At 51.4% G+C, this 25981-nt stretch overlaps 2 protein-coding genes across 3 annotated transcripts in view; one reads left to right on the top strand and one right to left on the bottom strand.

Annotated features, from left to right (window-relative positions):
- Positions 1–1247: 1247 nt before the first annotated feature.
- On the bottom strand, positions 1248–8034 carry LOC139668198 (low density lipoprotein receptor adapter protein 1-like). Of its 2 annotated transcripts, none has more exons than XM_071547710.1 (9): positions 7891–8034; positions 6253–6395; positions 5633–5745; positions 4621–4735; positions 4166–4238; positions 3640–3752; positions 2695–2744; positions 1747–1787; positions 1248–1583 (listed from the first exon to the last, which is right to left on the bottom strand). In XM_071547710.1, exons 1-9 carry the CDS (start codon positions 7973–7975, stop codon positions 1426–1428), a joined length of 891 nt encoding a protein of 296 aa, XP_071403811.1. In that variant the 5' UTR covers positions 7976–8034; the 3' UTR covers positions 1248–1425. The 2 variants fall into 2 exon arrangements, with proteins under 2 accessions (XP_071403811.1, XP_071403812.1); XM_071547711.1 differs by having other exon boundaries at positions 1747–1784.
- A 75-nt stretch (positions 8035–8109) lies between these two features.
- The window catches only part of IFT172 (intraflagellar transport 172), a 40108-nt gene continuing 22236 nt past the window's right edge, over positions 8110–25981 (top strand). Inside the window, exons 1-17 of the mRNA XM_071547708.1 lie at positions 8110–8262; positions 9002–9145; positions 9216–9328; positions 9807–9846; positions 12382–12447; positions 12826–12905; positions 14076–14163; positions 14987–15201; positions 15290–15413; positions 16513–16608; positions 17199–17360; positions 19619–19672; positions 21478–21581; positions 22215–22300; positions 22796–22908; positions 25282–25449; positions 25791–25927. Of these exons, the coding sequence (XP_071403809.1) occupies positions 8224–8262; positions 9002–9145; positions 9216–9328; positions 9807–9846; positions 12382–12447; positions 12826–12905; positions 14076–14163; positions 14987–15201; positions 15290–15413; positions 16513–16608; positions 17199–17360; positions 19619–19672; positions 21478–21581; positions 22215–22300; positions 22796–22908; positions 25282–25449; positions 25791–25927 (1829 nt within the window). The 5' untranslated portion in view covers positions 8110–8223. The remainder of the gene's footprint in view (positions 8263–9001; positions 9146–9215; positions 9329–9806; positions 9847–12381; positions 12448–12825; positions 12906–14075; positions 14164–14986; positions 15202–15289; positions 15414–16512; positions 16609–17198; positions 17361–19618; positions 19673–21477; positions 21582–22214; positions 22301–22795; positions 22909–25281; positions 25450–25790; positions 25928–25981) is intronic.

The raw sequence follows: 25981 nt of genomic DNA, 5'->3' as shown, positions 1-25981 counted from the left end.
ACACAAAGGTCTGACATTAAATGTAAAATCAGCGTGTGGTGTTGAAACAAAAAGGACTTCCCCCATGCAAAACAAACCAAATCCCAAACCACCACTTCTTTCTGAGACCATGGCATGCAGGAGGGCAGGGAACTGCTGAAATGGCTGCTGGAAGGTGAGGGCCTGACAATGACCTGTTGACTCTAACAATTATTATGTGCCCTCAGCTGAGACAGGAAAGGCACAAGACCAGATTCAATATGCAAAACCACAAGTGAGAAAAACAGTGCACACCTCCTGACTGGCCCATGGCACCCCAAGCCTTCCCAGTGCCAGCCTTCCTGCAGCACCCCAGGCCTCACCAGTGCCAGCCTTCCCATGGCATCTGCCTGGGGCACTTGCTGGGAGCCAGTGATTGCTGCTGGACTGGGCTGTCAGTGCCAGCAGCCCGAGAAGGGGAGATGTGTGGAGATGTGACAGGAACCCAGCAGTGAGGGCCTCGCTTGGAATGTAGCTGCAAGCTGTTACTTGACAGAGAAACCAGATGTCCTCATGGATGCAGCCTCCCCTGCCCTGTCTGGGGAAGGAAATGAAATGCATGGCTTGTCTGTGCAGAGCACAACTGGAGTGTGGCAGGGCAGAGGCACTAGAGCGGAACAGGCACGTGGAAAGAGGCTGAGACCTGCTGGCACACAGGGGCTTGTGTCCACCCTGGCCTCAGCATGATCAGCATCAGCTCCCGTCAGCACAGGTGACATCCGGAGGTGCCCAGAACACCAGTCCAGCACAGCCTGGACCAGCTTTCCCCAGGTTACAAGGGCACCCTGGGCCCCAGCAACCCTCAGCCCAGGGGAACAGCTCCCTTAAGGCTCACAGCTGAGGAAAACATGGGTGCTTCAGGCTCCATGAGCTAGGGGCACAACGAGCAGCAGTGCAGACACAGTACCCTGCATGCTTGTGCATGGCACCTATCCAGCACTCAAACCCAAAGGACAACAGTAAAAAACTCGGTTTATTTCTCTATAAAGGCAGAGCTCTTTTAAAAACCAGCTCATTTCACTCATGAGAGGGTGTGGGGTTGAACTGCAGGGGCAAGGCCTTCCTCATGCCTTGCTCCAGGCCAAGAGCTATTGCTCCCTGAGGATGTGCACTGGCTGCATCTGGCAAGCTCAGAGCACTTGGAGTGGTCCCTGTGTGGCCTGAAAGTGGGCAGAGTGAGTAGCACAGGTCCCCTAGCCTGGGCTGGGGGCAGCTGCAGCTTGAGGCGGTTCATGCAGGCAGAGCAGGACATGGAGCGGGTGTCAGAGCCTGTGCAGTCCATGGCAGCTGTGCAGGCAGACCCCGTGCCCAGAGGGCAGTGCCAGGGCAGGGGGCAGGCACTGGCTGGCCCGGGTACAGGCACAGGGTGAATCCTGAGTGGCTGGTCTGTTGTTGCAGAGATGTAGCTTAGCCCAGGGGAGTCTTGGGGCCAGCCGTCCTGGGGCCAGAGGTTGGGAGGTCTCCAAGCCCTCCCAGCCCTGTCCAGTTGTCCGGGGGCTGCCCCAGGCGATAGCACAGTAGCTGTGCTGTAGCAGAGCTCGCTCGGAGCACAAGAGGTGTTAATTCTGCAAAGCGAGAGGAAGACACGGACCATGAGGCAGCAGCTGGCAGTCCAGCACAGCCTGGGAGGGGAAGCAGACCTTCCCAGGTGAGCATCAACACCCTCCCCCATGTGAGGACATGCTGGGGGATGAGCCAGTGCAGCACTGAAGGAAGGAAGGAACTTACCTGCTGGGCTGTGGGCTCTCCTCCCCAGCTCCTCCATGCTGCTTTGGAAGAGAATACAGCACCTATCATACCCCAAGCATGGCATCCTGAGAGACACTGCATGCTCCTGACCCCAACAAGGCAGGCAGGGTGCAGCAGAACCAGGCACTGGAAGTGCAGAAGGCCCTACACCTTTGCTACGAAACTCCCTCCCCGGGCCAGCCTGTCCTGAAACTGCAAAGCCACATCTTCTTCCCATCAGGAGCCCCATGTCCAAAGGGCTGCCACTTTCTCAGGCTGCACACACAGCTCCAGTCTGTGCATGCACTGGTTCCCAGCAGCCACTGGCTCAGCCCTGCAGCGCTGCCAGACCCCAGCCAGGTCTCACTGTCTCATGCACGTGGAGAACAGCTACAATGAAAGAGATCTCTCATATCTACCACCAGCACTTCTGCAAAGACCTGCAGGTTAATATTCTGCTGCTGGACTGGTTCCATCAGCTCCTCCCCAGCACAGGACAGACACCATCAAGCTCAGCCCACAGCCCCAGTACACACAGAAGTCAGCATGACCAAGCCTCCATCCTGGTCCAAGCCTCAGGGAAATCAATGGGAGGAAAGGGACAACTCTGAGTCCCATCTGAGAAGCAAGTCTGGACAGGCTGGCATCAGCAAAAAGTGGCAGAAACAGAACAAGAAACATCTCAGTGTGCATCCTGTGGGTCCCCATCTGTTCCCCACAGCTCCACAGCAAAAGCTGGACTGCAAGGTCAGCTCAGCCCCCTGTTCACTTGAGCTCTCAATTGACAGAGGCAGAGAAAGAGCAGGAAGCTTCAACTTGGTCCTATTCAGCTCTACTCCATGATCTGCCCGTGGCCCCAGCAGCTCCACTTGCACAGAGCAGAGTGGAGGAAATAAGACAGGGTGCACCTGAGAGATCCGTGAAAGCAAGAAGCAGCTCACAACCTACCCAGATAAGGTTTCACCAACATTATCTTCTTCCTCCTCCTCTTCCTCCTCCTGGCAAGCAAGCAAACAAACAATGAAACTACCATGACACCTCACTGCATGGGCAGGTCTCTGCCAGGAGTGAGGCTGAGCCTGTCAAGGCAGTCACTCCCCCAAATACAGCACAAAGGGTTCCCACAAGCAATGGGGGAAAGACCTGGAGTGCTGGGCTGCCAGAACACTCTGGGCACACAAGGGACAGACAGGCTATGGCTCATGCCGCATTCCCTCCAGCAGCAATGCCCCAAATGCAGGCGGTGATTAGGGATGATGTGACACAGCTGCTGACACAGCACACCTCTACCCAGGGACACTGGTGGGTGGGAACACCCTGCAGTAGGAAGGCAGGCAGAGACCACCATGAGCAGACTGCACACAGGTACAATCCCCAACACTGCCAGGCTGGGTCTGCACTGGAAGCATGAGGCCAAAGACCAAGCATCCATAGGCTCCTGGGCAGGGACATAGTGAGAGACTGGCAGTGTGCCAATGCTCCAATGCTGTGGCCATGCAGAAGGTGCAGTGCAGATGGGCAGGCCTGAGCCTGAGTTCAGGCTGGCAGGATGGTGACCCAAGGGTCCTCTTGCTCAGAGGCAGCTCTCAACCATGGCACCAGGTGTGCAGCACAGGTCCCAGCTCTCTGTGTGACAGGGCCAGCAGAGCAGGGCTGAGGTTGCAGCAGTTCTGGGCCTGACAGCAGAGCTCCTGGAGCAAAGACCCTGAGGAACCACACCTGCCATGTGAGCACAGCACCCTTCCTCACACCAAGCTGCCATGTGTGATGGGGGCTGTGCAGGTATCAACAGGACCCTGGGAGGGCAGGAGGAAGGAGCTGCATAAGGATCACTGTGTTCCTGCCCTAATTCCAGACAGCCCTGGGCATGGGCCAGACTTGCACATACTGTACCCCAAACTGGTGTCTGAAGGGAGGGCTCCCCGGGGGGGCTGGCTCACGGGCTCTGCTGGGCTCACTGCTCTCCATGACACATGAAGGGTGAAAGGGCTGATCCTGCCTAGAGCCTGGGACAGGGCAAAAGCAGCAGAATTAGTGCCTGCAACCTGGAAAAAGCCCAGCTGGGGATGTACAGGCAGGACGGTGGGCAAGGGACAGGGAACCCACACTGTGCTGGGGGGAGGGTGCAAACAAAATGGGGGAATCACTCCTCAGGGCAAGTACCAGCAGGCCCAGAGCAAGGCTACAGCTCAGCAGGGCAGAGCAGTTCAGCATGGGGAGCAGGGATGCCTCCCACCCCAGCCAGAGATGGGGCAGTGGCAGAGAACACAGCCACATGGACAGCACTCTCTCTGCCTGGTGTGTTTTATCAACCAGACAGTGAGCCATCTTCCCTCCACACAGACCAGGACAGGGTCCCATACCAGAGACCCTGATCCCAGGGCTATGCCGAGGGACATGTCTGAGAAATTTCTCCTACCTGCATGTGTTGCTTCCCAGAGATCCAGTGCCATCTGGAAGGCCTGGGCCACAGTCAGAGTCACAGCCTGTGCCTATGTACATGAAAGAGAGGGAATATCTGCTGCCATCTGAGCCCTCAAGCCAGGACAACCTCACTGCCATGAATTCCCAGATCCCCCAGCATCCCTCATTGCCTTTTCCTGCAGAATACACAGATGGAAGGCCAGAGCTCAATGCTGTGTCTGTCTGCCCCTGGGGGTCAGTCACCCCCAAGAGGAGACTCCCAGGAGCTGGAACAGGAAACCACCCTTTGCTCATTCCCTGCCTCTGCAGCGTGTGAGCACTCCTGCTCCCTGGCTCCAAATCCAGCTGAGATTCATTCAGGGAAGGGCCTTCTCTCGCCAAAGCAGGAGAAGGCAGGCCCTTACTCCCACCCTTACCTCAGAGAGCCAAGAGCAGAAGGGAAGTGCTTACAATCTTCTTCTTGGGTGAGAGGAAGGCATGGCACTCCAGTGCCCCACTCTCCTGGCTCTGAGCAACATAAGCGAAGACTTTGTTCTGCAGCTTGTCTGTTGTGCAGTAGGAGATTCTGTGGAGAGAGGAGCTGTCAGGGCAATCCAGGGCCCCAGCACAGGGCTTCTGCTGCACTGCCAGCACACCAGCAAGCACTGCTGAAAACCTGAAGCTCTCACCTGCCCAAGCTGACCAGGCAGCCCAAACCTCCAGCAAGGGCCTGAGGCTGCCTGGCACCTGCAGTAGGTAAGATATCACTGAATCCACAAACATTTTCTCCTGCACCACCCACGTGTGCTCTGTGGTCCTCTGATGCCCAGCTCAGCCCAGTGTGTGAACTCCAGCACTGAGATAAGGGGAGCACAGAAGGGTGGGTGACTGCCTCCAAGGACACAGCTGGAGGCCAGGCAGAAGGATGGTCTGACCTGGCACATCAGTTCTTGCACTGAGACCCAAATTTTGGAGCAAAGAGATGTCCTGTCTCTGCTTCCCATCTAGCCACCAGCCTGCAGCCACTATCCCCTCACACCCAGCACCCACAGGCACCCAACCCAGCCAAAGGACAGCTGGCAGCAGTAAAAATCAACATCAGCAACTGCTTTTAGCCAGTCCGAATAAGCTGCAGTTTATGCCATCCTGCAGCCAGAAGGGTACTCCTAGCAGTGGAGGCAAACATGGAGTCCTGTCCTAACTGTGAGGCTTTCCAACCACCAGCCTCAACATCCTGCTGAATGCCAGAACAGACAAACAGGGTGCAAGGAGAAGACAGATGGGCAGACGAACTCAAGGACACCCAGGACCCTGCCTACACTCAGTCCCAGGCATTGCTCAGGGTACAGCAGGGAAAGGGCACAGGCCTCAGGGAGCTGTACAGCTGACAGAAGGTCCAGCCCTCCCTGGCTGCCAAACATCCATCAGTCTCCAGCTGGTTGCTGGGGAACACCCGGGGCCCCCCCAACCCTGCAGTGCCTACCTGTAGATGGAGACGTTCTCCACCATCTCCTTTGTGTCTGCATCCTGCAGTGAGATGCCCCTCGGAGACACTGTCAGAATCACCTTCTGGAACTTGCGAGCTCCCACCCGTGCCTGGCAGTGGGAAGACACCAGCAATCTCTGCAAACGTGGCAAGGGTCTTCACCTCACCCCCTTGCAGGAAGGAGCCCTCCAGACTCTGTACAGTGTCACCCACTTGGACCCTTGCTGCAAAGGCCGCTGCTGTAGGGATCAGACAGCAGAGCCTGGAGATCAGGGATGCCCTACATAGAACTATCCTGGAATCTGTTCACACTACTGCCACACACAGAGGAAGGGACAGAACCCACCTCCCTCAGTACTTCACCCTCTCCTCTGAGCTGTGACAGGTACAGTTCGGCTCTCAGCTGGGTTCAGGTGTGGGAGCAGGTGGCAGGGGCTGTCCTGCAGGGAGGCAGCTTCCCCACAGCACACAGGCAGAGACCAGCAGCCTCCTGCATACCATCCTACTCCTGGGAAGGGCACAGTCCCTGGAGCTCAGGGCTAGGACATGGACACTTCTAAGAGTGCAGGGGCTGGGCTCCGACCCCAGCACAGCAGCACCCCAGGGTTGGTTCTCACCGTGGCCACAATCCTGCGAATGGCAGCAGCAGCCATGTCTTCTCCTTTCGGTTTTTCTACCAGAGTCATGCCTAGATACTTCAGGGTGAAGCACATCCCCTCAAGTAGTGGCTCCTGCATATCAGCCCAGCTCTCAGGAAGCTCTGCAAAGACAAAACCGCTTGGAAGCCATGTGCCAGCAGTCCCATGGCTAGGCCCAGCAGAGCCATCCCACCTCAACGAAGCTTTACAGCTCCCAGTAGCGGTGCTGCTCCCTGCCTTCAGCAGGACACTCTCCTGGCTCTGTGACACTCTCATAAGAGGAACAGAAGGAGAATATAGTTCACCCGGAAAGCTTTAGACCTCTAGCCCTGGAGGTGCAGGCTCTGTCAGCACAGACAGACAGCTCCCGCATATCTGCACAGGGCTGAGGATGCTACAGTGCTCCCTGCTGTCTGCAAAAAACTTGTATTCCTGGGTCTCATCTGTTTCATTAAAACAAAATGTTTTCTGTGGTGTATTCGTGTCACCCACTTGAGCCACTGGCACACCTCAGGAGCAGCAGCAGTCACTGCCACGCTTGGATCAAAAAACCCAGGTTGCCCCACAGTAAGCACAGCCAAACCCACTGGAGGCAGCCGGCTGCCAGGGAAGGGGCAGCTCGGCCAGCACTTGGGATCCAAGCTGGGGTAACTGGGAAGCAACTGCACCTCAGAGATGTTAAGAAAGAGCTGGAAATTGCCTAGGTATGTGCTGTTCACACTAAGCTAATACTTTTCAGGGTTATTTTCATCTCTTCTCTGGGATTAGCTCCCTAAGCATTACTGGCACACTTGCAGAAGGTTTCAACTCATAAATAGAGTAATCTGAACCCACAGGGAAATCAGGAGACCTTATTTGCACAGCATACTCGTGCACAAGTGACAACTGCCAGGGAGCCTGCCTGGTGCCATGCAGGCACAAGTGACCTCAACCACAGGCACAAGAGCCCTGCATCCCTCTGAACTCTGAGGACAGTTCATGAATGCCAGGGCAAGCACTGCTGCTCCAGAACAGCCAGACACAGCCCTCCCTTGCCACGGGGCGCCTGTGGGGTCATGGAATCATGGAGTGGTTTGGCTGGGAAAGGGCCTTAAAGCTCATCCAGTTTTACCCCCTGCCACGGGCAGTGCCACCTTCCACTATCACAGGTTGCTCCAAGCCCTGTCCAGCCTGGCCTCGAACACTTTCAGGGTCTCGGATGCGGCCGAGCCACAGCCAGCACGGGCAAGCCTGGCGCACTCGCTGCAGAGAACCGGGGAGGGCTCCGGTGCAGCCCAGCGCGTTCCAGCGCCCGGCGCGGGCGGCCTCGGCTCGGAAGTGGCGGAGCAGGGGAGCGGGGCGGGGAGAGCCCGGCGAGCGGCCACAGTGCTGCTGTGTCCCCTGCCCAGCGGTGCTCCGGCCACCCTAGCCCGGCCCCCGGTCCCTCCCGGCCCTCCAGCTCCTCGTCCCGAGGCTCCATATCCCGGCGTAGCCGCGCCCGCACCGTTCCCTTCGGAAGGCGGCGGCCGCATCCCGGGCCCGACCGCGCCGAGCGCAGCTCCCCGCCCGGAGAGATGCCCGGCCCTACCCTCTCCCCGCCCGGAGCGATGCCCAGCCCCGGCCCCGGCCCACACTCACTGCGCCGTCGGCGGAGCCCCAGGCCGTGCCGGGCAAGGCGCGGGCTCCGCAGCACAGCGCGCCCCGCGGCCCGCAGCGCCTCCATGGCGGAGCCGGAGCCGTGCCGAGCCGTGCCGAGCCGTGCCGAGCCGCCCGGAGCGCTGTCGGGGTGGGCGGGCGGGGGGGGTCGGTCCCCGCGGGCTCGGCGCACTCGCGTCAGCGGCGGCGGCGGCGGCGCCGGGATCGCCGTGGCAACGGGGGCGGGCCGAGGTGGAGCTGGCGGCGGTGGCAGCAGGGCGGGCCTGTGGGACCCTCCTGACCCCGACCCCGGGCCCGGGCCCGGTGTAGGGCGCGATGCAGCTGCGACACGTGCGGACCCTGCTGGCCCCGCAGGTCGGGCTGGGGAGAGCGGGCCGGGCCGAGCTGGGCTGGGTTGGGCTGGGCTGGGGGCACTCGGGGGAGCGGGCCGAGCCGGGCTGGGGGGACTGGGGGGAGCGGGCCGAGCCGGGCTGAGGGGACTGGGGGGAGCGGGCCGAGCCGGGCTGGGGGGACTGGGGGGAGCTGGCCGAGCCGGGCTGGGGGGACTGGGGGGAGCGGGCCGAGCCGGGCTGGGGGCACTCGGGGGAGCGGGCCGAGCCGGGCTGGGGGGACTGGGGGGAGCGGGCCGAGCCGGGCTGAGGGGACTGGGGGGAGCGGGCCGAGCCGGGCTGGGGGGACTGGGGGGAGCGGGCCGAGCCGGGCTGAGGGGACTGGGGGGAGCGGGCCGAGCCGGGCTGGGGGGACTGGGGGGAGCGGGCCGAGCCGGGCTGGGGGGACTGGGGGGAGCGGGCCGAGCCGGGCTGGGGGGACTGGGGGGAGCGGGCCGAGCCGGGCTGAGGGGACTGGGGGGAGCGGGCCGAGCCGGGCTGAGGGGACTCGGGGGAGCGGGCCGGGCCGGCTGGGGGGAGTCGGGGGAGCTGACCGGGCCGGGCCGGGAGGGCTGGGGGGACTCGGGGGAGGGGCCCGGGCCGGGCCTGGCCAGGACTGGCCGGGCTGGGGGACTCGGGGGAGCGGGCCGGGCCTGGCTGGGGGGACTCGGGGCAGCGGGCCGGGCCACCCCGCTGGGTGTGCGCTGAGCTGTGCGTACCCGCAGGACGGGACGGCCCGGGTGACCTGCATGGCCTGGTCCGCCAGCAGCGCCCGGTTCGCCGTGTGCACCGCGGAGCGCGTGGTGCTGCTCTACGACGAGCAGGGCGAGCGGCGCGACAAGTTCTCCACCAAACCCGCCGACGCCAAGGTGAGCAGAGCCGCTGCCAGGCAGGCCCCCGGCCGCCGTCCTGCCCCGGTAACACCGACTCTCTCTGCAGTACGGCAGGAAGAGCTACGTGGTCAAAGGCATGGCCTTCTCTCCAGACTCTACCAAACTGGCCATCGGGCAGACGGACAACATTGTTTACGTGTACAGGATCGGCGAGGAATGGTGAGTCTGCCGTGGGGTCCAGCACTCTGTCTCGCCCTGCTCTGGGCACCCCAGGCCTGATCCTCGCTGTGGCACACACGGGCACATCTCCTGACCCACAGGTGTCCGTGGGGAGGAGCAGGTGAGGTTTCCTTGGCACAGCGCCTCTGGAGCCCTGGCAGTGCATACAACCAGCTGGAGCCTGAGCTGCCTTCCCCTCTATCACCGATGTGTAGCTCTGGCACACACCTGCCCCATTGCACCTATATTTGCTGGTGTGAGTTGTGTCAAAAGCACTCAGGCAGGTCACCAGAATTTTGGCAGCTCAGAAGTTGGTGTTCTTTTTGATTTTCTGCCTAACGTTGTGATAGAAAAGCAGCATGCAAAGCTTCAACAGTCTGTTGCCATTTTTGGCCATTGCATCCTAGCAGTGGGGTGACCAGAATGGGCAGTATTGCCAGCCTCGTTGATAGTAATTGTAGTCTACCTTTTTCTGCAGGGGTGACAAGAAGGTGATATGCAACAAGTTCATCCAAACGGTGAGACTCAGACTCCTGTTTTACTCCATTTTCTCCAGCATATGTAGGAAAAAACAAACTTGGCCAAACTGTGCTTGACCTCCAAAAGATGCAGGTAGATCCCAAGAGAATCTCTAAATTTTAAGGCAGGTATTGCTCGCCAAGCTTCAGAGGCCTCCTAATGCCTGGGCACAGCACCATAGTTAATGGTTGAACAATCAGTGTATAACTTTGGAGACTACTTTAGGCATCAGTGGACAGAATATTTTAGGGGAGTTGAAAAGGAAAAACATGAGAGACTCAGTGCCCAGCTATTTTCCACAGATTAGTGACTCTAAACAGCAAGATGCCATATTAAAACGTAAAGTGAGTAGAATTCAAACTGTGCAGTTTCCCCATGCTTAAAGGCCTTAGCTTTGTGATTTCAGTCAAGTTTGCTCCTTGGCCACCTTTTTGTTCTGCTGCTCTGGCTCTACTTCCTGTGTTAGAGAGCAGTCTGCCCAGTAGGTGTGTGCCAAGGGTTGCCCTGAGGTCAGTCTGGAAAAGGCAAAGATATTATGAATTCCTTGCACAGAAGGCCATCTGAGTGAGAAAATACAGTGCACTGACCACTTTTTATGTGCAGAGGCAAAAGTCTGGCAGCTGCCTGAGGCTTTCCATGCAAGTGCCATCACACCAGAATGGCCACGTTCTGTGTCACCAAGGAAATTCTCTCCTGGGTATGAGGAATCATCCTTCTTGGCCAAATCCCCAGCAACACAGACAGAGCTGCTCCTGATGGAGTGGCTGGCATTTTGGTGTCAGGCTTTCTTAAGCTACCTCTCAGGTGAAGGGCAGCTCCAACCTCTGGGTCGAAAGCCTACATCTCAGACCTGGGTCATGGCCCACTGCTGTGGCTGCTTTTAGAGTGGCCCAGATCGCCCCTCTGGCCTTGCCGAGTGCTCCCTTCTGGCTGTGGGAGGGAAGCTCCTGGAATTCTGCAGCTCTGACAATAAGAAAACTGTTGGTCAGCCTCTGTTCTCTGTGATTTAGCTGCTGCACTGAGTCATCATGACACTGGAAGAGAGTGTCATGAGAAAAAGAGAGCAAGAGGAGTTTGGTGTCCTTTTGTCCCTTTCCTGAACAGGGTGGTTATCGCAGGTGCAGACAGCTGTAGACTCCCTGAAGAGCCTTTTCCTTGTGTACTGCTTGCTGCGTGCCCCTCTGGCAGACAGCCTAGAGGGAGCCTGCTCACTTCTCACAAGCTTGGATGCTGTGCACAGCATGCATACAGGTTTTTGTATTTTTAGTGTAGCAATTCAGTGATTTTTTTTCTCTCATTCGGTCATTTCCCCGTGGCTTTCTGACATAATAAATTCTTTATTTTTTCTGGTGCTGTATGTGTGTGTTTTTACCACTGTGTCCAGCTTTCTCCTGTTATTTACAAATTTTTCATGTGTTCAGATCATTTTTTGATCCCTTTCCTTCTCCTGCCACTGGACATTCTTACACATCCAGTGATCACAGTGGCACTTTCAACCCTGCTGGCAAGCCAAGGCTCCTGCTTGAGGACTGAGACAAGTGTGTGCAAGTGTGACTGCTTTGCAAAAGCAGTAAGCAAATCACCACTGTGAGGCTTGTTCCCAAGCTTTTGTTGTGTTAGACTGAAAACAAAAGCCTGCCAGCTAATGAGGGAAATACACAGATTCCTGGGAAACAGTGGTAATGAAAATGTGTCTTGGTCATTGGTTGGTTGGACATTTAAATTATGAGCAGTTTGGGTGTCATGGGACATTTCGTTGCCTGAATGCAGCTGTGTTTGCTGATGTGAATAATCAGAGTGGGGGTGGAAAGTGAAATGAATAAAGTGTATATGTATCTAAAGCAGCCCCAGATACTTAAAATGGGACAGAGGAGCCAGTGAGGCTGGTGTTGGTGGCACAGTGCCAAACTGGCCTTCCAACTGACTGGAATTCTGCAGGGTAAATGTGGATGGCTTTCGTTAACTCTCTTGGCCCTCTCTTACAGACAGGTTTTGTCATCAGCTTTATTCATCCTGATCCCACCTCAGATTTTGAGAATACCTTTGGTTTGGATTAGTATCATCTAATAACCATATTGTTTGTCAGTGAAAACATAAAGGCTGTTTCTGATTTATCAAATGAAGATCCAATGTGCAAGTATTCTCGCAGCTCTTAGAGAAGCTGGCAGAGTCAAACTATTTTTTGTTTTATATTCAAGTTATATTTTACCATTGTTGAAAAAAATCTTTTAAAACAGCCATGATTTTGTACTTTCAACAATAGCATGTGAAAAGCCATGCACCTGCTCAGTAGATAATGCTCTCAGAAGAACTCCATACTAAACACATCCATATAACTCTGTTGCCCTCCCTTAGCTCTCCTCAGTCCATTGCTTTGCCCCAGTTCGCTATTCAGCCCTGTCTGTGAGGCCTGCCAGATACTCCATCTCTCCTGGCCTGAATGGTGTCAGTGTTTGCAGGCTGTCCTAGGTGGAAATGGGGCAGGAAGCTGAGTAGGACGGAGTTCTTAACCTCTCTTTTTACCTCCTTGGCAGAGTGCTGTGACCTGTTTGTTATGGCCAGCGGAAAACGTCATTGTCTTTGGTCTTGCCGAAGGAAAGGTAGAGAAACTCGTTATTTGCCTGATATTCTTTTGCATGCTGAGTCTGCCAGGGCCTGCAAGCAGCCAGGCTGTGCGGGTAAGATGTGTAGCACTGGACACGGAATAGCAACAAAGAGGTTACACTGTGGACTTGCATTTTCTGGTTCCCAGTGAGTCCTTAGAGGTTCCACTGGATCACTTGGTTCTTTTCCCAAGCCTTTCTAGAAATGTGGAAGTGTGATTCCCAACTTTTCCACTTCTCCAACCTCACTGAAGGCAATGAGCTTCCTGTGATTTCTGGTGCTGGTCACGGACTGGGAAGCCTCTGGGGATGTTATACTGGGGAAGATCTACCTTCAGCAGACAGAAGGAACATTGATCAGATTCTCTCTCTCAGGTTCGTTTGGCAAATACAAAGAACAACAAGTCTTCCACCATTTATGGAACAGATTCCTACGTGGTCTCGCTAACTTCCAAGTGAGTATGGCATTGCTTTGGCCTGCCCTGCTTTGGCTTAGTGTCCACCCACTACTGGCCTCACATAACTGGTGTCAGTATGGGAGGTTGCCACAGTGTCCTTCTGCTGCCAGTTACTTGTCAAGACAATAACATCCTGTGCTCTCCAGAAGGAATTTCTTCCTAAAATCTGGTATCTGGCTGTGCTACAGTGGCCTGTGCAGTTTTATTGTCCCCCAAACACAGTTGAGGATGAAAGTCTCCATGATCTTACTTATGTATATTGATGTATTTTAATCTGTGACTTTATAAAGATTGCATTTGTCAGCTTCATCTATCTAATTACAAACATTAATCTAGTTCAAGGGCTAAAACAAAGGAAAATATTCTGCCAGATAATATAAAACTGTGATGAAACTGTAATTAGGAAAATATCCATGAAGTGCAATTTAAAATTTTTCTAAAATAAGATTTAATTTTAACTACTTTAGTATCTTTTGCCTTAAAAAATTGAAGACATATCATGGTCCTAGCAGAGGGTTTTCACTACATGCTGTCATTCTGGTGACAGATGCATGTTTTCTGGATTGTTACAATGTCCATGGAGTTTGTATTCTGTCCTTGAATCTTGGAATCATCATTATAAAGTGTTTTTCTGGGTACATGATCTTCGGGCTCTTTCTTCTTCTTAGCTTTCTTCTCCCTGCTTGTGTCCAGAAGTACAAGACTTTAATGCTACAAATAGTGGACATAGGCCTGGAGTGTTTGTCCAGATGTTTTTCCCCTACACTTTCTTTTAGGGATTCCCAGTGTCACAATATATAGCCTCACTGCTGGAACAGTTCCAGTTCAAGGGCTGTTTGATACACCTTGCTGTAAGAACTTGTGCACAGTCACTATGCTGCTGAAGGTCACTCAGCCTCTCTGGGTTTTAGTAATACAGAAAGTTGGTTAATGTGATTTCACATGATGAAGATACTTAACTGACCACTTTTCACTCTCTGTACTTTTGCCTGCTTTGTTGTTAAAGACACTGGTACAGGTACTTGATATATCTTCTTGTCTTTGTGGAAGGTTCCTTTGATGAGGAATGCCAATAATGACTTGGGACTTGGTCCTGTGGACAGCAATATGAAAATAAACGTACAAGTCTTACTGCGACATTGCATTGTCCTGTCTGTTTCTCTGCAGTGTGTCAGGGAAGGGAATCCTGTCTGGCCACGCAGATGGAACCATAGTACGCTTCTTCTTTGATGATGAGGGCTCAGGTGAATCACAGGTATCAGATCCTTTTTTGATGAACAAAACTCCTGTTTACACAGCCTGCTCCCCAGCTCAAGGGCTCTGTAAAGGGATCAGGCTGTGGAGGGAGTGCACATCCAGAGACGAGCTACAGGCTGTGTTTGCTAGCAGAGGTTTTGGAAAGCATTGGTGGAGGCAGAACAGTGACTAGATGCTTTGGAATACACAGAAGATGATGGTAAGAGGAGCAGTTATGCTTCTGTGTATGCAGCATAGGGCTGTCCAGATGTCTGTAAAGATCTGATGTTCAGGTATGCAGGAGAATGATGCTTTAACAGATAGGGTTCCAGGGAATAGCTATTGTCATCTCCATGCTAAGCTGTATGTAGTTATCCCAGTTAACCCTGAATCTCAGGTTCACACTCTGTCCTTGGACACCCAGCATTCATCCTGAGCCTGCAGCTCCTCTGCCAAGAGTCTCTCTGTGCTTCAAGTTGTGGTGGAGGGAACGCAGTTCTCAGACATCTCTCCATCTGAAGCAATTTGAGCATGGCTGCTCACTGCTGTGACATGCTGAAGGCCCATCTATACTTGGCTATTTTGGGAGTTCAGTTCCAGTTTGGTTAATGGTATTAGTCTTCTTACTGGTATCAGGAATCTTCTCTCACAGTTATAAGAATGGAATAGTTGATGCATCTCTCAGTTCTGGTCTTCCTACAGACTGGGGCTGGTGGACAAAGCTGCCCCCATGAATGTTCTTTACAGAAGGACCCATGCTGGTCTCATTGGGATAGCTGAGTACAGAGGCCAGCTGGGGGCTGGGGCCATTCAGGTGTTCAGTGTGTTCTTATCTGTTGTAGGGTAAGTTGGCAGTGCATCCCTGTCCTCCTTATGCCCTTGCCTGGGCTTCCAACAGCATTGTGGCTGCAGGCTGTGACAAGAAGATTGTTGCTTATGGGAAGGAAGGCAATGTGATTCAAACCTTTGACTACAGCCGAGACTTGTCAGAGAAGGAATTCACCACTGCAGCCACCAGTCCTGGTGGCCAGTCCATTGTCATTGGCAGCTATGACAGGTACCATGTACCTGATGGGGAGGGGTCCCCTGTATAGTGCTTTTGTCACTGTGCACAGTTCATCTCAGCTCTCTCTTCTCTCTCACAGGTTACGGGTTCTGAACTGGAGCCCACGCCGCAGTGCCTGGGAGGAAGGCAAGCCCAAGGAAATAGCTCACCTGTACACCATCACAGCTTTGGCATGGAAGAGGGACGGCTCACGGATCTGTGCGGTTTGTACCATCAGTCAGCAGCCGTGAGCCCTGGAGCCCCATACCAGGAGCAGCCCTACAGCCTTACACGTGCTCGTGCATGGGAACAGAGAGGTGGTACAGGGAGGGCTTTGTGCAGGGTCACACTGCCACCTGGGTGGGCAGTGCAGGTGATGAGATCACACCATGTCCCCAGGGGTGCAGTGCAGGTACAGAGGCCGAGACCTTGTGCCAGGGAACTGCTACAGTCAGGTGTGCAGAGTATGAAGCTGTGAAACCTGTGGCTGTTGGTGTGGTGGCTTGCTGGCCACAGCAGCCGCCCTCTTTTCCCAGAAGCATGATGAGGTCAGCATATCTTCTCCAGAGCAGTCTCAAGAGCATTCTTTCCTCTGAACACCTGTGGGCTGATAATTCCACTCTGTGTTTCTGTGCTATGTTTTCAGTTCAATGTTGTCTTTTTTCTACTTTCAGCCATTGAGCCCTCTACTAAGTTAAATAATTCTTTAAAGCTCTTAAAATTAATCCTTCTACCAATTTTGCCATATTAAGTTGAATAACTCAAAACATTTGAAATATTTAGGAAAGTTGTTGTTTACAACTTTTTTCTAGGTGTTTTTGCATACTTTTGTGTTCAGTAATCAAGAATCCTTGAAATATTTTCAGACCAAGAATTATTAAACGTGAACAAATAGTTGCAGAGAAGGAAAAGGTGGTAAGGGATAGGAGATCAGTGAAAAGAATGGGGATGTTATAAAGAAAGAGATAAAGGTGAAAGAGGTCTGCTGGAAGGGAGGAGAGATTGAGAGGGTAGGAAAGGGAAAAGTTGGAAACTGAGAAGGATAATGGGGAAAATGAGGATAAAGTTGATTTTTAACTCATCCTTCTCCTGTCCCACATTCATGCCAGTGCTTGGTACTCTCTCTGAGAATGGCTTGATCTTTCTCTTGTCTCAAGGAAGTCAGGGCTGGTCCTCCTGCATCTAGGAACTTAAGATATGTTCCCCAGAACAGCCATGACTGGTGGGTTTCTGTCTCACCTCTGATCCTCTTCATGTAAGCAGGGTCTGGAATATCTTTCCTTCACAGAGTTCACTGATCATGAAATGTGTTTGTGTCCTTAGGGCACACTGTGTGGAGGAGTCGAACAGTTTGACTGCTGCCTTCGCAGAAGCATCTACAAAAATAAATTTGAAATTATATATGTGGGACCAAGCCAGGTAAGAGAATACCCAATGGCATATGAAATTTCTGATGGAAATTGGATGCGTGCTAGAACTAGACATGTTTGGAGTTTTGCACCTACAGTTTGTTCATAGCTACTTGTCAGGATAGACATAGGGGTTATTCCAGGCACAGGGCCAAGGCTGGGTGGGAATTTGCCTGGATCAAAGACTGGAGTTTATTTCCTAGGTTGTGAATTTCTGTGAGGTACCTCCATGCCAAATGCAGACTCCTGAAGTGGTTTAATTTCAGACAAATTTATCTTGTTCAAAATGAGGCAGTAAGGGTGAACTGGCAGCCTGGACAGCGTGCTGCAGTCAGGGGAGAGAGTGCAGGACTCTCTGAGGAAGGCTTGTCCCTGGGGTCCTGAGTAGGCCTCCAGTTAGGCTAATAATTTGTGAGTCCCACATGTCTGCTACAGCTGTCATCCCATGCGAGAAATGGTAAGGTTTCTTTCAAAAAGAGTGAAATGATGTGACAAGACACCTAAATATCCAAGTATCATCTGCCTAATCTTCCATGGGGCAAGAAGTTGGTGGTCTTCCCCTGTACGTGGCCTCATATTGCTTTTTCCCACTTTCTCTAGGTCATTGTGAAGAACCTCTCAACAGGAACTCGAGTTGTGCTGAAATCTCAGTATGGTTATGAGATTGATGAGGTGAAGGTATTAGGGAAGGACAGGTACCTGGTGGCCCATACCTCAGACACATTGCTGCTGGGTGACATCACCTCCAACAAGCTCAGTGAGGTACTGGAAAATCCGTGGCATTTCTGGAGTGTCAGATGCTTAACTTTGTGACTCAGAGGGTATAATTTCTGCATGGGAACTGTCTTGGGTTGAGCTGGCAAAATGCTAACTGCCCAAGTACAGAGTCAGAGCTTCCCTCCCCTCACTGAGAAAAGGGAGGAAAGGGGAAAAAAACCTTCAAACTAGGTTTGTGCTTGAACTAACTATATATATTTATACAGAAAAGAGAAAAGTAATACTACAATATAACACACACACAAGTTAGAAATAACAAGAAATAACTTCCCACTCCCCATCGAAAAGAGATTCTATCACTCTAGATCTATAAGCACCCTAAAAGACACCCAGCAAGAAAGTATAACAACAAAATATTTCTACTTCCCTGAATTCAAACAAAATGCAAGTAGTGGCAGCAGCAGCAGCAGCAAGGCCCACTCCAGCAAGACAGCAGCTGCATGTCCTGTCTCTACTTCAGCCATGATGGAACTGAGAAAAACACCTCCTACTCCTGTATTCATATCTCAGGTTTGCATCATCTGGTATGAAATAGTTCCTTGGTTACCCAGTCAAGTGACAGCTGTCTCTCCCAATCCACGTGGATTCTCCGAGCCTGCCAATCTGAGGCCTAGCTAAAACCACCACAGGAACAATCTCCATTTTCAAAGAATTGCAGAATAATTCCATCTGATATTCCAGTGCTTGACTGTCTTCATGGAGAAAAGTCTTTTTCCTAAGTCTTGTTGAAATTTTGACTGCTGTTTTATGACCACTTCTCACCCTTTCACTGTGCATCTGCCAAAAAAAGCCTGGCATCATCTTATTAGAGGTCCCTTAAACCTTCCCTTCTCTAGGCTGAAGAAGCCAAATTCCTTCAGCCTCTCCTTGCAGTGTAAGTTCTTCAGTCCCAACTATCTTGATGGCAGCCTGCTGAACTTTCTCTAGTTTACCAATTTTTCTTGTACAGGGGAGTCCAAAACCAGATGTTCACAGAATCACAGAATAGGCTGAGTGGAAGGGACCCATGAGGATCATCAAGTCCAACCCTTAGCTCTGCACAGGATGTGTTGTACATATCTACATCCTAGATATGAATGTATGAATCTTAGTGTGTTTGAAAAACAAAACAAAAACAGAAAACCATTCATGCCTGCAGTCCCACAGCTTATGCCAGTGTCCTTTCTGGTACCAAACAATTCACACAAAGCTGCCCATCCCCTGAGCCTCACAGTGCACAGAGTGCTGAGCCCATGTGCTGAGCCTGGAGAATGTGGGCAGTAGGCCACTGTCTGATAAAAGTATTAAATAGGCTTCAGGGACATACTTTGTTCATAGTAGTGTCATATAGTTTTAGGGTTAGGGCTAAGGTTAGGGTTAGGGTGGGCTAATCAGTCTCCCTGGGAGCAGTAGCTTTGACTACAGACTTGAGCTGGAGAATGCCAATACTTGGTAATGGAACTAAGAACCTGGCTTGACTGAAACTTCCAGGTTTCTCTACATCTTACTGCACACAATGTTTCAGTTGCACGGCTGTACTCGATTCTAAGAAGAAACAGGGCTCCAAGGAGTCCATTTTCCATCTTGCTGTCTCACTGGAGTTTTGTTGAAGCAGTGATTTGGAGCTCTTTCTCCAAGAGGGAAGAGAACAGCTGTAGCGTTGGCTTTCAATTTTCTTCTTCTCTGACCACTTGCCTGTTGTCATCACAGTAGCTCTTGTGTTTTTCAGTACTCTTCTCAAATTCTCAATCAGTTATTCCCCCATTGGCACTATGCTGATCAATCATTGCTAGCATGACCCCAAAAAGGAAAGCTTTAAGCTACATGAAGTGTGGAGATTCTGCCCCCAGCAGTAGTAGAACTGATTTCTGTGGAGAAGTTTAATTGAGGCAATGGAACTGTTTAGGTGCTTTCTGTAATAAAGCTGGTCTGGGGAAGATGGAGTAGTGCCTATGAAGGAATAGGATAGAGGGAGTACCTTGGTCACATAAAGGCCTCTTGTCCAGAAGGCAGTGAGATACTACATGAAGAGAACTGGAGTTTGAAGCTGAGATTAAAGAAAGGAGAGGAAAGTGTAGAATTTGCAAGCTGAGAATGACTGACTGTGTTGACAGCTGAAGTGCTGGAACACACTCCCTTCTGCAGGGTGACTCTTGCTGGCTGTAGTGGGAGCAGAGAGCTGGACAGTGGACCCCGGTGCCTGCAGCCTGGTCCTGGACAGAGCTGTCAGCCTGTCAGCCTCACCTCATGCCATTGCTTTGCAGGTGGCCTGGCAAGGATCTGGGGGGAATGAGCAGTTCTTCTTCGACAATGAGAATGTAAGTAGGGTGAACAGAATGCTCCCTGTGAAGGGTGAGTAAAGCTGTGTGTGCGCTGTCTGGAAGTATCAACTGGATTTGTGGAAAACCCTCTCTCTCAGCAGTTACCTGGACTTACCCTTTCCATGCAGATCCCAGTCTGCTTCCTCCCTGTATTTGCCTTTTCCACATGCCAGGTACAGAACAAATTCAGTGTGTGGACTGACATGTTGTATAAATCATAACACTGAAGAAGAGAGGAGTAATAAAAGAGCTATAGCCAGAGAGGGCATTAAGAGTGTCACATGAAAAGGAAGGACAGAAATGCAAAGATTTCTTGTCCCATCTGTATTAATATGAAGTTAGTAGCTATAGGCATCCTCAGAACAATCAAAGCTTTATGAACCCAACACTGCCTGCCTGGCACTGGGCAACACACAGGCTGGAAGAATTTTTGACACTCTGCTGTGAGGGCCACACTTAATAGCAAGAAAAGAACTTTCTCTACAGCAGCTCCCAAAATAACTTTTATTAATACAAGTATGTGACAGTTATTGTGGGATTTGTGTTGCCAGTGATAACGTTTAGCTGTATTTCTTGCATTTAACTGATGACCAAAAAACCCCAAAAGAAACCAGCACAAAACACATTCTACAGAGACAAGCACACCAAACTTAAGTTTCAATACAGCAGTGTACCCCCCACCACAGACTTTACTAACAACAGAAAACTACTGACCAGAAACACAACAACCTAAAACACAAATCTAGAACCACCCCCGTAACACAGAGCAACAAAATGACCTGCACACCACTTTCTCTATAACACAAATTCTATAACAAAAGTGTATAGCTGTTTCCCAATAACACATGTTAAAAAAAGAACTGCACACCTTAAGGGAACACAACAACTAATATAAAGTAAGATACAACCTAGTAAGTTACGAGGTGCAAGGCAAGTTACAATTACTAGTATTAAAGTAGCAAAACACAGTTAGTAAACAAGCAAAGTAGCTGTGAGGTAAAGGTGAAAGCATATTATAAGGCTATAAGGTACTTTGTAAGGTTTAACATAACAGGTATAGTATAAGATATAAGACATAACGTATAAAGTAATAGGTGGTGTAAGGGAGTAAAGTATAAGATACAAAATACGAAGTATAAAGAGTACATGGTTTTCTCACCTTGCCTTGTCCGAAGAGGTGGAAGGAGACAGGGCAACTTCTCTCAGCTCCCCCTACAGAGATGATGGCATTTCTCCCCAGTTTTTGCTCATGCACAGTTGCTTTAATACCTTTTTTTTTCCTTAGGTGGTTTGGGTGGCTTCAGTCAATAATTGGTTTTGAGCATAGACAGCATAGGCCTGAAGGGCTCACTGTATTCCTAGAAGATATCGCAAAGGAGGGCCATGTCATCTCTACAACATTCTACACTTTGTTAATCTTACCAGTCTGACTTTAGCACTTTTGGAAAGCCATCATGATGTCTTTGTCCTCTGACAGTGTTTCTGGGGGCCCCTCCAGGTGCTGAGGTGTTTCCCTCAACTTCTCAAGAGTTTATCTGGGCTATCACGCCACATGGAGATACAGAGTACAGCTGTCAGGGGGCAGCTTGACTCCTTACAGGACTGATAGGCCCAGAACTAAAATCCCCAACCTTGAGGAAAAGCTGGCTGTCACAACGGGAAGCCAAGGACAGCTCCTTATTCATCCCAGAGGATTTGAATTTGCATTTGGGTTCAGCAGAGTTCTTTTCTGCACCCCTCACTGGCAGGTGGGATTCCTTACATGGCTTTTCTGTAAGAATGTATTCCCCTCTCACCGTCAGGTCTGCATGATCTCTAACGCTGGAGAGCTGACTCTGGTGGAATATGGAAGCAATGACATCCTGGGGTCTGTCCGCACAGAGTTTGTGAACCCTCATCTTGTCAGGTAAGTTACACCTGCCTGTGTAGCCAGCAGGAATGACTGAGAGTGAGTTCAGACATAGAACTTTGCAAGTGTCCCACGCTGTGGAATGCAGCTCCCAGACACTGGGAGCTGAGTAATCCTCTTCTGACAGTGACCAGTGGTGGTTTGGTTGCTTGGTTATTGGTTGTCAAGTTTTAGAAGCACAAGAGCCTCTTTTCCTCTGATCCATGCTTTGTACAGTCTGCCATAGCTGTTGCTGGAGAGGAAACCTGTGCATATTCTCGGACAGGTCTGCATCCAGCTGGTCCTGATACAGCATTATCAGGGACTCAGTTGCCAACAGGACTTCCTCTATCCCTCTGAAATTCCATAGCCTGTTTCCTGATTTGGAACCAGAGTATTGTGGGCTGCTCAGAGGTGGAAGTGATGTAACTAGTGTTGGGGACTCCTGTTCCAGAGGGTCAGCTTCTTGGGGGGGAAGCCATGGATCTGAAAGGTTTGTTCTCACTTGAAGCAGCTGTAGGTACTAGGCAAGAGTCACAGGTCAGGGAACTATCAGGGGGAGCTGCAGGGAAGTGTGGGAGGGACTGTGTGATTCAGGTGTGAATTTTGAGAGTAGTGAAGGTAATAGTCATAATTCCTTTCAAATCACAGTGTCCGAATCAATGAGAGACGGCAGCGAGGCGTGGAGGAGAACAAGAGCCTGGCTTACCTGATAGACATCAAGACTATAGCAACAGGTGCCTGTAACCCTCCCTCCCCTCCCCTGCATTTTGTCAGCCTTCCTGGTCACTTTGCACTTCCTATGTCAGGCAGCATATCCCTGAAGGTCCTCTGCATATTCCCTGTACCAAGCAGCAGATTCCTGAGGTTCCCCTTTGCATTCCTGCTGCCTGACAGCAGCCACTGTAGACCAGGCTGTCTTGCTTTCAGCAGAGTGCTGCCTAGTGCAGACACAGCTGTGGGTGTCTGTGGCTATGTCCTGGACCCAGACTGTTCTGCATGTCAAGCTTGCTGTGCTGTCTGCACTGCCTGTGAGCTGTGTGTGCTCACAGACAGCAGGAGAGAGAGTTGATGCTGTTGAGAAGATGTCAAGATAAAATGTCACTGCTGTCTAGTTTTCATGTCATAGTGTGTTTGCCAGGGGTCTTGCCCTAATTCCCATGGGACAGCATTGAATTTTCAGCACTTTGGGTGTGTCAGGTACTTACACCATCCTTTCTTTTCTTCCCAAGTGGACTTGGTTGGTGGCTACAGCACTGGCACAGTCAGCCATGACAGCAAGATTGATTGGTTGGAGCTGAATGAAACAGGCCGCAAACTGCTCTTCAGGGACAAGAAGCTGAGGGTGAGGAGGGCAGCTTGGACCATATGGACAGGATGGCATGTCTGGGGAGAGGTAGAGACAAACATGCCTGAATGGAGGGAGGGAGGTGAGAAGCACACCTGAAGTACTTGTGATTTTTTGACTGTTCCTTTGAGAAGGATTGGCCACATCCAGATTGTATGAGCTGGCAGTGTTGCATGTCTGGTCTGCAGTCATAGCTAATGCTGAACTGAGTTGCTAGACATCTTGCTTTGTCTAATCACACCTGAAAATGAAAATCATAGATTCTTCTGCTGTACATATGTCTGTGATATTTTAAAAGTCACGTCAGTCAAGTGAAGCCCCAGGTGACTAGAAAAAGGGAAACATAGTAGTCACCTTTAAAAGGAGTGGAAAGGAGGACTCTGGGAAATACTGATCTGGCAGCCTCATCTCTAGGCCTGGGAAGATCATGGAGCAGATCCTCCTAGAATCTGTACTGAGGCGTATGGAGGACAGGGAGGTGATTTGGGTCAGCAAGCACAGCTTCACCAAGGGCATGTCCTGCCTGACAAACCCAATGACCTTCTCTGAAGTATTGACTGTCAGTGGATGAGGGAAAGGCTACAGGTGTCACTTATCTGGACTTCTGCAAAGACTTTCACATGGTCCCCTCCAAGATCTTTCTCCAAATTGGAGACAGGTGGATTTATTGGATGGACTGTTAGGTAAGCAAGGAATAAGGTGAATGGCCACATCCAGGGGGTTGTGGTCAATGGCTCAGAGTCCCAAGTAACATCACTGGCCAGTGGTGCCCTCAGGGGTCCCTACTGGGACCAGTGTTATTTATTATCTTCATTAATGGTGTAGGTGAAGTAGGGACTGGGTGCACCCTCTGCAGGTTTGCAGAGGACACCAAGCTGAGGGTGCAGGAGACACTCCAGAAGGGAGGGGCCATCCAGAGGGACCTGGACAAGCTCCAGAACTGGGCCCATGGGAATCTCATGAGATGGAACAAGGCCAAGTGCTGGTGCTGCACCTGGGTCAGGCAATGCCTGGGACCAATCCAGGGTGGGGGATGAATGGATTTAAGAGCAGCCCTGGGCAGAAGAACTTGGGGGTGCTGGTGGGTGAGAGGCTGGACATGACCCACAGCCCAGAACCCACCGTGTGCTGGGCTGATCCCACAGTGTGGGCAGCAGGACGGGGTATTCTGCCCCTCTGTCCCCTCAGGTGAGAGCCCCCCATGCAGACCTGCCTCTAAATCTAGGGAACAACAGCAGAATAATGTTGAGCTGCTAGAGCAGGTCCAGAGGAGGCCATGGAGATACTCATAGGGCTGGAATGCCTCTTCTTTGAGGAAAGGCTGAGAGAATTGGGATTGTTCATCCTGGAGAAGAGAAGGCTCTGGGCTTTCCAAAGCTTAAAGAGGCTCCAGGAGAGCTGGAGATGGACTTGTAACAAGGGCCTGGAGTGACAGGACAAGGAGCAATGGCTTCCCACTGCCAGAGGATGGGATTAAGTGGGATATTGGGAAAAAAATTCTTCCCTGTGTAGGTGGGGAGGCCCTGGTACAGGTTGCCCAGAGAAGCTGTGGCTGCTTCATCCGTGGAAGTGTTCAGGGCCAGGTTGGGTGGGGCTTGGAGGCACTTGGGGTAGTGTAAGATGTCCCTGCCTGTGGCAGAGGATTAGAGCAAGATGATCTTTAAGGTTCCTTCCAACTGGAGCCATAATGGGATTCTATGATTTCTCCAACCATTTTGACAAAAACTGAAACAGGGACTTTCTTGTTCTCTTTTGACAGGTGTGTCATAAGACTAGCACAGTTCTGTCTTCTTTCTATCATCTTTGCTAGATGAGGACAAGGAACAAAGACATCCTAGGACTTTTAAGTCACAAGACATCATATATCTTTGTTATGTCATGTGTCAGGTTACACCTTCCAAAGTGTCAGGTTTGTTTCTGGGCAGTGTGTTCTGCAAACGACCTCTCACCTTATTGGCAGGAGACCATGCCTGGGATGACAGTTCAGCCCAAAACTGTAGAGGAAGACCTTTCTTGGTCCCTCACTTTGTCCATGAAGGACTTAAGTGCCCCTTCTCCTGTTCCAGCTCTGTGGCTGAGGGAAGTGAAGTAGCACAAGGCATATTCTGGTTTATATACATCTGTGCTGAGCTGTAATGGAGCCAGGATCTAAGCATGCTGCTTAAAATCCTGCAAGGGTTTTAAAAGGTCTTAATTTTTGGACAGAAATGTGTGTAAATAAGATTTTAGGCTGCTTATCTTGAAGAAAGTCTGTTTCCTGATGAGTAATGTCTCTACAAGAATCCTGCTTCAGATGTTTCTGCAATGTTTGTGTGAGCTGACAGCTCAGCCATGAGCCCAGCTCATCCTGCTCTCCTTTTCCCCCTCCAGCTGCAGCTCTATGACATTGAAAGCAACACTAAGACAACTATTCTGAACTATTGCTCCTACGTGCAGTGGGTCCCAGGCAGTGACGTGGTGGTGGCTCAGAACAGAAACAGCCTCTGCATTTGGTACAACATCGATGCTCCAGAGCGAGTCACCATGTTTCCTCTGAAGGTAAAACTGGAGACTTGGATTGCTTCCCACAATTTCTGTTGATTCTTGCTCATCTGTGTGGGTATAGTCAGGGCGGCTTTTCAGGAGAGAGACAGAAGGGAACTGCTAGTTTCTCCTGGACAGAATACGAGCTCATCTCTCAACTTTGTTGCAGAAGTTTTTGGCAGAAGGTGGAGACAATTAATATAGCAAGGAGCTGCTTCATAGCTGAGTCTTCTCAGTGTGAGCTCATTCAGCAGAACTGTGACTGGCAGTGCTGTGATGTTGCTGGCCTCACGTTCCCTGCTATCCCATGTACTTCAGGAGAACACGGGAATATTGACAACTGGTACTCTTTTCAGGGGGATATTGTAGACTTGGAACGGAATGATGGAAAGACTGAAGTGATAGTATCTGAAGGGGTGAACACTGTATCCTACACCCTGGATGAAGGCCTCATAGAGTTTGGAACCGCTGTTGATGATGGGGATTATCACAGGTAAGGGTTACATACACCAATGGGGATGGCAGGTAGCTCATGTCACATACCAAG

Source organism: Pithys albifrons, chromosome 2, assembly GCF_047495875.1.
Source record: "Pithys albifrons albifrons isolate INPA30051 chromosome 2, PitAlb_v1, whole genome shotgun sequence".
Taxonomy (NCBI): domain Eukaryota; kingdom Metazoa; phylum Chordata; class Aves; order Passeriformes; family Thamnophilidae; genus Pithys; species Pithys albifrons.
This window is presented reverse-complemented; position numbering and strand designations above follow the sequence as displayed.

Bases quoted from the DNA above. Each gene is read 5' to 3' on its own strand.
- LOC139668198 (XM_071547710.1), bottom strand. From the start codon at position 7,975: ATGGAGGCGCTGCGGGCCGCGGGGCGCGCTGTGCTGCGGAGCCCGCGC. The intron at 4,239-4,620 runs GTAAGCACTTCC...TCATGTACATAG, and splicing joins TCTCACCCAAGAAGAAGATT to GCACAGGCTGTGACTCTGAC. The intron at 3,753-4,165 runs GTAGGAGAAATT...GCCCTGTCCCAG, and splicing joins CTGGGAAGCAACACATGCAG to GCTCTAGGCAGGATCAGCCC.